The 11,779-nt window shown below is 34.3% G+C and overlaps 2 protein-coding genes and 1 pseudogene across 3 annotated transcripts; all 3 read right to left on the reverse strand.

Annotated features, from left to right (window-relative positions):
* Window positions 1-474: 474 nt before the first annotated feature.
* On the reverse strand, window positions 475-2,441 carry LOC108858824 (protein indeterminate-domain 6, chloroplastic). Its single transcript, XM_018632695.1, is given in 4 exon segments — window positions 475-1,240; window positions 1,527-1,923; window positions 2,230-2,408; window positions 2,410-2,441. Coding segments are annotated over 4 exon segments (1,374 nt in total).
* Window positions 2,442-5,233: 2,792 nt separating this feature from the next.
* Window positions 5,234-8,331, reverse strand: LOC108815062 (plant UBX domain-containing protein 7). 2 transcript variants are annotated; one of them, XM_018587732.2, is made up of 10 exons: window positions 8,189-8,331; window positions 7,906-8,037; window positions 7,485-7,609; window positions 7,282-7,392; window positions 6,654-6,888; window positions 6,483-6,560; window positions 6,324-6,392; window positions 5,985-6,234; window positions 5,606-5,892; window positions 5,234-5,515 (listed from the first exon to the last, which is right to left on the reverse strand). In XM_018587732.2, the coding sequence occupies exons 2-10, from the start codon at window positions 8,005-8,007 to the stop codon at window positions 5,348-5,350; spliced, it is 1,425 nt and encodes a 474-aa protein (XP_018443234.1). In that variant the 5' UTR covers window positions 8,008-8,037; window positions 8,189-8,331; the 3' UTR covers window positions 5,234-5,347. The 2 variants fall into 2 exon arrangements, with proteins under 2 accessions (XP_018443234.1, XP_018443228.1); XM_018587726.2 differs by having other exon boundaries at window positions 8,157-8,309.
* Window positions 8,332-8,757: 426 nt separating this feature from the next.
* Window positions 8,758-10,072, reverse strand: LOC130505875 (mitochondrial carrier protein CoAc1-like; annotated as a pseudogene).
* Between the last annotated feature and the right edge of the window lie 1,707 nt (window positions 10,073-11,779).

Raw genomic sequence — 11,779 nt, forward strand, 5'->3', positions numbered from 1 at the left:
ATTAATGTAGATTCTAGAAATATGTTAGGAATATATATAGAAATTGAAAGATGTGGCGAGATATTGTAGACAGTTTGGAATATTCCATTTTCGTAAATCAAATCTTTAGAAATATATTGTCCACAAAATATTACGTGAAGTTAAGTTTGGATAGTAAATAATAAAATGATTTTGGTATAAATGTATTAAATATTTTCTGTTAATTAATTATTTTTAACTTAGTGGCATGAGATTATAATTTTTTAGCAAAAATCAGGGTTAAGTACTAATTGTACTTCAGTTTTAATAGATTAGATAATTAACTAAATCAAATTTTCCCAAAGGCACTCTGTTTCAAGATTCCCATTACATCATTAGAAACAACTCAAAGAAAAACTTATAGATAGTTTTTTTTAACTTTACTTATAGATAGTTAAATAGGCTAAAAATAAAATCTCCAAGGAACCCAGCAAGATAATAGGAGGTGCTATCTTCTCAAACATTTTCGAATGGATTATTTGGATTTGGAAACTTCATGTTAACGTCCAAAGGAGGTCCATTACGACCACCACGACCATTGACGCCAAGAAAGTCCAATGTCTGCCTACCAGTGCCTCCCATGCTTAGATTGTTCCCGAAACGATGGTCGAAAATGCTGCTACCGGGCCGGGTTTGGTGATCACTTGTCGCAGCTAGAGAGTTCATTTGACCTTGAAAGTTTCCATTACCACTGCCTCCAAAGTTATTAGCGGCCACACTTGACCCTCTAGGCAGAGCAGAAGGAACGTTGTTGTCAGCATGGTTGAAAAGAGAAGGAACACCTGTCTGATCAGAGAGGTTCTTAGTGTTGTCTTGAAAGTATCCTGGATTGAACAAGTTGTTATTGTTGTTGCTGTTGATCAGACCGTGCTGGTTCATGAGATTCTGGTCGTTCTGTGCCAACAGTTCTTGGTTTGAAGGGTATCGCATGGGGAAATTAGTAGGACCATGGTTAGGGTTTGTGGGCTGAGGAACAAAGTCTTCATATGTTTGGGGCGATGAACGGTTCAGATTGTAACCTGCAGCTAGAGGGGCAAAACCAGTGTTTGAGTTGTTACCAAAATGGTTGTGAGTGAGAGCAGGAGAAGCGCCGCCGTAAAAGCCATGTCTGCCACCACTTCCACCAGCGGCTGCTGCCATTTCCGTGAAGCCCACGGTAGGGTTTCTTGCTGGCTCTACTAGTAATGCACAGAATGTCCTATGCGTGTCGTAACTGTCTTTTCTGCAATAACACCCCCAAAAACATATATTTAATTAAGATAGGCTCAATATTATCAATTCACCTAAAAAACCATTTGAATTTGGAATAACAAATGTTAATGGCTATAGACTATAACATATTATAAACATGTTGGATTAACTAACACGTTTTTAATGTTTAGTAACTTAATGTTCTTGTCACAGTATAGCATAACCGATTCTCAATATAATATGATTCATAATATAAACAAAACTAAGGAAAAGAAAGAATTATTGAATGGAATAAAAAAATAAGATATATAGTTTACCTAGAGAATTTGGTACCACAAACACATCGATACTCTTTGGTACCACAAATCTTAGAGTGGGCTTTGTAATCAGATTCAACAGCGTAACACCTTGAGCATTTATCGCATTTAAACTTCTTCTCACCGTGCTTTCGGTAATAATGCTTCTTGATTCCTGTGAGGTCTCCGAGAGCACGGGACGGATCATGGTAGACGCACGTGGGCTCCGGACAAACATACACCTTCCTCCTTACTTCTTCGTCAGACTTTTGTTTCAAGGTATAAGAAAGGCCGTGTCCTCTCCTGTGAAGCTGGAGATTCTGTTCTCTTTGAAATCCTTTGTTGCATACTTCACAGATAAACCTGTACGTCGCCATTATCTCCTCTGGAGTCAAGGCTATCACTTCAGCATCTGAACCTAATGAATCACCACAACAAAACCCATTAGGCAAGAGACAATGATATAATAAGTAATTGAATAGACTAATCTTCTTGTTTAAAAAATAACCATCTTGTAAAAAATGTTGAATAGAGCGGAATAAAATCGAATAATATAAAATATAATCCGGTCAAATGATGATAATATTAATACTGATATTATAAAAATAATGAATTAAGTTAAAGGTTATTTGGAACACTTCATTTATAACAACATATGATAACAAGAGGTCAAGGTTATTTGGAACACTTCATTTATAACAGCATATGCTAACAAAAAAGGTACTTGGGTTTCCTGGTTTGTTTCTTTGTCTCCTGGGTGGTGGAGAAACGGAGTTGCGTTGTTGATTCATTGTCATCGCCGTCTCTTCACGGTTGAAGTTGTTTGCTCCGGTGGCTAAGAGGGGGAAAGACAGAGAGGAGGATGATGATATTGTGTTGTTGTTTGATGAAGACATCTTCTCAGGGTTTGCTTTTGCTTATTCTACAAAGATCCATTAGTAAAATAATTTGTAAAGGAAAAAAAAAGGTAGAAATGAAATATGATGCAAAATAAAACGAAAGCAAGTATTTAGAAGAGCAGGAACAAGCCACAGAGATTAAAGACATGAAAAGGATAAAAGCCACTAGAAGACATTTACAAGTAGAACAAATATAAATCGAAAGAGTTAGATTTCATTTGCAACTTTTTGAAAGAAGACATATAATAAAGTTGTTTTCTATTGTACTAATAGTCTTGAGATGCAAAGAAAGAAACCAAGTAGATGATGATGATAAATGTTTGAGGGTGAAGAAGAAGAAGCCTTAGGCAAACTATATTTATAAGTATATAAACCCACACCTCAAACAATCCTATCTCTCTCTTTCTCTGTTGCTCTGCTCTTTAATGATTAGAAGTGAGTCTTGTAATATCTCAATTTATATAGCCATATCTAGTCCATTTCAACTTTTCCTAAAAAGATTTTTTTAGTACATTAATTAATTTTTCAATATGTTTCAACTCTGTAACCGTTTGGTGATTAATTATTGAAAATTAGTTTTAGATACTGAAATCACTGTTCAAACTTATACATTTGTAATTTTGACCATGATTAATTAGCTATTGTAAGTATATGACATATTAAAATAATATTATTTTATTTAAAAATTAGTTTAATTTTTACGTATTTATCTTTTGGTCATAAAATAAAAAATAATATATATTTTTGTCTTAGAATAGGGTTGGGCAAATAAACTGAACCCGAAAACATGAACCGAATCCGATCCGATTATAAATGAATCCGAACTGATCCAAACCTGATATAAATACCGAATAAATCTTGTTTTATGGTATGTATTTTGAATTATGTATATTATCCGAACCGAACCCAAATCTAAATGGATATCCGATAGAATCAGAAATATTCAAATCCTAAAAAGATCTTGTACCAAACATGATCGTAATTTCTAATATGTATTCGATATATATTAAAATATATTGAACCGAAACTCGGATATCCATTTTCTTGTCAATGATGATTAACAAGAAAATACAAATAAAATACCAGTTTGACCAAAGTAGTATATCATAAGTAAATATAATTCTTAACTTTTGTTAAAACAAAATACCATATATTGCATTGACTACAATTAAAACTTAGTTGTTCAGTGGGCTCCAGTTTGTGATGGAAATAAAAAGTATCAACTCAATTATTACTACTTATGACTCTTTTCATTAGAAAGTGAAAAACTAGTAATTACAATACTCTATTTATATAATAACATTAAGCATTATTAAAATTTACAATCCTTTTTAACATGTACAAAATGTATATATTGGATATCAATAATTATATTCATCAATAACCGTGGATTCAGAATTTGCTACCTCAGACTATGAGATATCCCGTTAGACCGAAATAAGTGGACTTTACCAATAGATTGGTGAATCAATCCATTGTGCTTTGTACATTTTCTGTGCTAAACTTATGTGATAAATCTGTTCAAATGAACATATTAGTTAATTTACGACTAGATATTTTGTCCGTACTTGCGGATTTAATAATTTTACAAAAATTGTAAATAGATATATTATCAATTCAAAAACATTACAATAAATTATTTTATGCTTTTAAAATATTCAATAATTAATTAAATATTAAAGTTTTTATATGTAATAAAGTTTTTTTTTTAATTTTGATAAAATATATATATATTTATTACTTAAAATAAACATAAAACATTCATATATATATATAGTTTAGAGATTTATATTTACTTTTAAAATATTATAATGTACAACATTTTTGGATCATAATACATAATCTTTTTAGATAATGATGATTATCAAATTAATAAAATTTATTTTAATTTATGGGTAACTATATATTAATAAATATAATCTAATTAATTATTAAGGATAATAAAAACTTTAAACGTTCTAATTTTTTTTACGTGAGAGCAAAAAACTACTTCACAAATATATTATCATATTTTTGAATTCTTGCTAACCTTTTTAAAAAAATATCACATTGAGTGACTTTGATCGTTTTAAAGAAATTTATCTTAAAGATAAATGATTCATTCTTATTATGTATATATATATATATTTAACCAAATATAATTAACATATATTATTAAAGTAAATTTAATTATAATATTATCGTTATAATTTAAATTATTCTCAAGATAATAACAAAATATCAGTTAAATCATTAAACTTATTTATTAAAAAGAACAATTAAAACATAAACATATGACTAAATCTAAAGTAATATATCAACCCAGCATATATCAAAAAATTTAATAGTTAAAAGATTGTATTATAAATAAATGTTACAATATTGTGATTGTCTTAGACCACATGTTTAATTAAAATATATAAAAATAATAAAAAATATTAATTATAATTATTAAATATAAAAAATAATCAAAATTACCTAAAATCATAGAAAACACCACAAATCAGTCAATTCAATTCATAAATAATAGTATAGATAATTAAAATCTTAATCATATGCATGTGTTATAACCCAATTTAGTCTTTCTCTTTTTCTTGTGTAAAAGTCCTTAATCTAACTAAAGTATAAGTTGTTGTATAAGTTGTTGACAAAAAAAAAACTAAAGTATAAGTTAGCCCAGCAAAGTTAATAGATGCGGAATTTTATTCTAGTAGTGACCATTTAGTATAAATCATCACTAATCCAATTAAACTAGGTGAGATTTTTATAACATTAAATTTCAAATATTTTAAGAACTCAAAATTTTAAACCGATGATAGATATATTTTTTTCAATTCGTAGCAAATAAAATATCACAAACTTTTCATTCTTCAGAAGGTCAGAATCTTAAAAGAACAAATCTAATAAACCTTAAAAAAGTTAAAACACAGCATCATAGAGATAAGTTTAATAGATATGGTATTGTCATTCCCATGTAGCAGAGATCATGGAATTGGCAACACCAGATTGCTCCAAGGTCAAGTTAGACTCATACTCTAACGTCTTTGATTCACCTGGAATCGCCTGTGTTAGCTTCAGTGGCTTCTTCCTCTCTGACTCCTCAAGCTGAGAATAGCAGAACGACCAGAGCAGCTACAATGGAGACAGCAACAAGATCTCAGAAAATCTCAGACAAAATCAAAAGAGCACAAGTGTCAATGTTTGTTAGGAGGATTTGCAGACCTGAACTGAGTCGGTTTTAAGGAAGTTCCTCTGGACTCTCTGTCCGTTTGGTAGACGTATCCCGACTCTGCACTGAACGCTGCGGTCGCCTCCCTTTGGTTCTTCCGGCAGAGGTGGGAATGTTGGCAGCACCGTTGTTGTTGTAACAGCTTCAACCGCTACCACTTCTTCAGGCGTTATTGCTGATTTATTATCATCTGAAGACTCTTTCATGTCGTTGTCTTCCAAAGAAGCAGCCAATGCTCGTTGCAGTTCTGCTTCTTCATCATCATCTTTCGTTACAACCTCTAAAAGGAACAAAGTCGGATTTCAAAAGATCAAATCAGAGTATTGAAGTTCCTGGAAAAGTTTTTTTTTATAAAAAAACTATTATAATAACCTTTGGGTTTGGAATGAGGAGCCAATGAGAAGCTGCCTCTTGGTCGTTTCTTTGAGAGAGAAGCAAAGTGTTCACGAGGACCACCGTCCATGAAGGGCACTAAATCCTCTAGCAAATTCTCTGGTTCGACCATTCCAGACCACATTCTCATCTTTTGACCAGTTGTAGGATCAATTACAAGCACCACAGGAATGGACTCGAGCTTGTAGTATGTGCAAACCTTCTTTCCTTCCGTGGTATCATCATAGACCTACGTGTGCCGGAAAAAGGCAGGACTTTAACCAATTCTGTAAAAAAAGATATTTTCGGTTTAAAGCAAGTGGAAGTTCTATACTGTACCTGCCAGAAGATGAAGTTGGCCTTGATAGTCTGAGAAACAGCTTCATTTGCCCATGTATCTCGATTTAGCTTTCAGAAAGACACACAAAACTGAATGTGAGTGGTTGAGTTTGCTCTTTAACTTATCCACAAAAAAAATGAAATTATAAAAAGAGTAACCATGTGAGAGCTGAACTCCGTGGTAGATTGGAGGTTAACGAGAAGCCATTTATCCTGAGAGCTAGACGTAGCTTTTGCCTGAACCACAAAAATAAAATAAAAAGAGAGGCATAAAAATAGAGGTGTAGAGAGTAAAGAAAGCAGACAAAGCAAGAAACTTTGTAAGAGAACCTGTTCAAAGGAGCCGTGTAACATAAGATGAAAAGGAGGACGGTACAAGGAGGCCAAGCTATCCCGAGGAGCTGATGCTGCTGCCTCTGGCGCAGAAGCTGAGCCAGATGCAGAGGCAGAGGAAGCACCAACCTCATCTGGCTCCCAAATTCCAGGGCTTTTTGGCTCTTCGCTGAAGTTACGGAAAGCAATCAAAGAAGCTGGTTCACGCTGAGAGTTTCCCACCCTCGTTGCCCTAAATCACAAACATGCAAGTGAAAATTATTACAACTTAGATCAGCATACACGGATACATTGTTTTGTGTGCTTGAGAGTTTGGCTTCCCTGGATTAGCTGTTAAGTCTTTTAAGCAACAGAACTAACAGGAACACAACAACGCTTTTGACCAGACCCCTAGAAGCCTAACTAGAGCCATTGTGGGGGATATTCAGATCTGATTTGAGTTTACAGTATCAAACTAAATCTAGATAAGAAAAGTGAATCCGAAAAACTGCAAGTAAATGGAAACCAGCACAAAAAAATCAACTAGACCATCAAGAAACTAAAACCGACAGCTCAAGAATTGAGGAACCTGCATTGTTTAGTCAGTAAGTAATGACAACTAGCTAGTGTAGAAAAAGAGACTAACCCGTAATACATAGAGTCACCATAAAGAGTCTCCCTCACAACAGGTAAAGGAGCACGCACTTCATCATCTACTACATCGTTCTGCATCCTTTCATTTCCTGTATCAGCCGCCCTATAAGAAAAACATAACATCAGGTTCAACAAATAACAAAAAAAAAAGCAATACTTTACAATAAATGAATAACAACATTGATTCATACATACCCCCAAGACTGTGCAGCCATTGGATCGTCCACCGTTGGCTGAGTGTTTGTACCAGAAGGAAGAATACCACCTTCTCCTCCGACATAGAAAAGCTGAACAGCTTCCTCAAGTTTCCAGCTTGTTGCCTTTCCCATATAAAAAATCAATACTAATGTCAGTAGTTTAACTCAAATCTAGTCTCTCTCCATCATAGAGATCCTCCTATTACACGAAAAGCCAGATCAGCCGAAAGGAACAAACTAAACTCTTGCAGTCTAATCTAGGGTTTCAAGTTCGACATCCCAAAAGTGTCAACCTTTCGATATTTTTTAAATCTAAAGCTGAAGTCAGAAACTCAAATCAAAGGATATAAGCTGTAACTGAGACCAATCACATCATCAGTTTGACTAGAGGGAAGAAACAGACAAATCTAATAACGAACCTCTAAGAACTGGCGAGCAGTTTCAGATGTCTGACCGACAGCGATCTCAAGGAAAGAAGAGACTAATCTCTGCTGATCACTGGGAGAGAGCATTCCCTCCATTACTGCTCAAATCCGACAAACAAACCAAACCTGAAGAATTAAAAAACATCTAAATATGTGAGAGAAACACCAAAAAAAGGCCAACTTTTTTCGAATGATCTGAAGAAAAATAAGAAAAAATCCGTGAATCAATACTAAAAGAATCGAACTTTCTAATGAAGATGAATCTGTAGAGTCGAACCCAGCGGAGAGGAGGAGGAGGTGGTGGTGAAGGGAAGAGATACTTTTACATCTCACTGCCACAATATTTACACGCATATATATCTCTCTCTACTGTATCGGAGGATTTGTCGCCGGTTAAAAGACGATTTTAGCCCTACAAGTCAAGTTATTTTTGAAGGTGAGTGTGGGGGTTGCTTGTGACATTTTCCCAAACGTCATACGCATGTGAAATTGGCCCATCATTAAATGTAACTATCAAGTTCATTCCCCACGTTATTAGTCTTTAATCATATCATTAGCTTGTAGTATACTTAATACCTCAATTATATTTTAATGCACTTTATAATGATTAAAATGAATTTCGAGAAAAATATATTTTATTAAATTTTTATTGGTTTAAAATTATGAAAATAGATAATCACAAAATTTATATAATTATAGTTAAAACTAAATATTTATTTAATATGTGTAAAAATTCTAAATATGCATTATTTTGAAATAGAAAGAGCATAAGCAAAGAAAAAAAGTGAAATCTTTTTACTGCACAACATATAAATCAAACCTTTTTGTGTATATATGTGTATTCGATAACGTGTTAATTTTTTGCTTCATTTATCCAAAGAATATTATCACTACAAAGAATATTTAACCAAGTGGTCTTGGCCTAGTGGTAAAGGGGCTCCGGCTGGAGTTTCCGCCCTGGGTTCGATTCCACTTGGCCACCCGGAGCGCCTTAAGTGGTAAGAAAACGCGGATCTTGCGGGCCTCGTGGTGATTAGTCCTTGGGCCTAGAAAGCCTTTGGGATCACACCACGGTTATCAAAAAAAAAAAAAAAAAGAATATTATCACTACAAAGGAAAAAACAAGGGGCCAATTTGGCTGGAAAGTAAATAAAAGAAACTGTGTTATCTTTTGTGTCCTGTTCTGAGAGTGTGTATCATCAATAATGAACGAAGCCCTTATGCTGGTTTTGATCTCTCACGTCGTGGGATTCGCAACCATGATTTCATTGACTCATACACCGTGAATCCAATTGCAACGGATAAAACAATCTAACAAAATGGAAACAGATTGAGTTTTCTTGGAGTCATTCTCTTAAAACACTTGAAAGTTGAAAACTTTGTATCGGATTTACCTTAATGTAGTTGATGTTTAGACCAGCAAAACAACTGTATCCAACCCTGAGTTCGAACAATCGTGTTAAGCCCATCAAATGTGTTCTTGTAACGTTTGTTGCTGCCATATCACTCGGTCATATATAGGCTGCAGATTCTCCACCTGTTGTCACACGAGAAACCAAATAGATTTTGAAATGATTGCAAAGTTTGAATCTCGTTTCTAGTTTGATTATTTTTATCTGCATTTGCCTCCTGACAACATCTAATGTGTAAGTCAAAGTCTGGCCAAATAAACCAGCTAAAGCTCACAAGGTAGATGCATTCGAACAGAGTTTTGATGGAACATGTCTTTTTAGTTCTTCATATATGTAGAACTTAAGGCCCGTCGTATGGAAGGATGCCGATCAGCGTTGGCCCTGCAAAATTTTGTGACAGTCTACCTATGCCTCGATAAAGCCCACGTGGTCCCCCTTCTTTATAAGCCATTGTACAGCATCACCTCGGAAACTGTGTCCTGTGTCAGAAACCTTTATCAGCAGAGAAACTAAAAAATATTCGTCAAGTCATTCCCAGTTAACCAAACAATAGAAGCAAGATATTCAAATTCCAGGTACCTGGTAAGCTAGTTTTTAGTACGAGCTAAAATCGAGGGGATATGTGCACAAAACTGTTGTTCCACCTCCAGCTGAACCAGCCACTAAGATCAACAAAGGGACCATAACCTAAAGGAAGGTTGTTTTCCAAAATCCGGCCACGATACACTTCATAAGTCATGTAAATGAAGGGCGGCATAAGGAATAATCCTCCTCTGCAAGAGTTATGTAAAGAACAAGAGATTTAGTGCAGTGAGCTAGCCCAAACACAAAGACTTATAAAACCCACAAAGGTACCTACTTGTAGAATCCGAGAGTAAGACCTTCTTTAGTGAGTGGGACAAACCAAGGGACCTATAGTCGTTAGTTCTAGTCTGGTGTTGAAACCAGAGGTATACACAATCATTAGATGGTGAAAACTCAATGCATATATATATATATAATCAGAGCCATTGAATAAGATGAGAGATTCTTCAATAAAAGAACACGGCCTCTGTTGCAGGTTACAGCAAATATTCATTAACTGCGACGATCAACCAAACCAGAAGATCAAATCATGCAGATAGTCCAACCGCATAAGAATCAAACTAATCTTCAAAATTTGACAGATCGAGATACAATTCCACAGAACCTACGAAAAATCCTGTCAATATCGATTCAGATCCAAACGAACCAATCAAGTAGTTATCTAGGAGAAGATTCAGGGGGACTTTAATGAAGGCTGGCTATAAAATTTCTGAGAGGAGGAGAAATGATGAAGAAGAAAGGTCATTTTGATTCAAAGTTCGTCTCTGCTAGTGCTCTGCTCTGTTTACGTACTGGGTCGCGCAGTGCATTTTCCCTCTTTTTTAACTCTTTTTTACGAGGTGAAGTAAGTATATTCCATGCGCACCGAAAACGACGTTTGTATACAACGTGACACTCTTTCATTAGACCATACTGATACATTTGTTGGCCTGGCCCATTACCAATAAGGCCCTGTTTTTTACTTGATTCGAATATCCAAAAAGTATCAAATTTGGTATAACAAGACAAATACAACAAATAATTAAAAAAAATTATCCAAACGAATTGCATTTGCATGCATGTTACGCAAACTTACTTATCCAAAACAAAGATTTGTGAATCTCGACTAAATAAAACTTTGCGAATCTTCTGATTTGTGAATTGTAAAGATGTAAAAAAAACAAAAAACAATATTTTTTTAATCTTTCATAAATCCTATTTTTACTTTAAAAGAAGAAAATTTAATTATTTTATCAATAAAATTTTGGTTTATATACAAATCAGAGTTTGGTCGGTTCAATGGTTTACCGATTCCCAAATTTTTTACGATTAGATAAAAGTTTTTAACTAGTTCAAATTTAATTGGATTTTGATCCGGATTGTGGTTTAATCCATTCCAATTGTCGGTTTGGTCCGAGTGTAAAAACACTGATATATACTAATCTTAACAGAACGTTATACATACTAAAACAATTTGTTTGACATACTCGAGAGAGCGACGAGATATATATCTTGTGTTAAAGCGTGAAGAGACCAGAAACGTTGATCAAGGTCACAAGTGTTCGGAAAAGAAAAGTTGATCAAGGTCACCACTATTTGCTACAGCCTTAAATTCAGCGGAATCTCTCCTCCCGACTTTCACCGCCAGTTTGGACCTCAGATCGTTGTTATATGTGATTAGTCCTTTATCTGGATCAGTCATTTGCTACAGCCTTACATTTGTTGTCATTTGTCATATGTCGGAAAATGGAATATGTGATCACTGATCAGTCCCTAGATCAACTCGCCATTAACACTAATGAGCGACGAATACCCTTTGCGGTGCACCCATATGAAGACAAATGTTCGGAGAAATATGTGATCAGTCCTTTATCTAGAGTTTTAAGAATCGG

Source organism: Raphanus sativus, unplaced genomic scaffold (assembly GCF_000801105.2).
Source record: "Raphanus sativus cultivar WK10039 unplaced genomic scaffold, ASM80110v3 Scaffold2655, whole genome shotgun sequence".
NCBI lineage: Eukaryota > Viridiplantae > Streptophyta > Magnoliopsida > Brassicales > Brassicaceae > Raphanus > Raphanus sativus.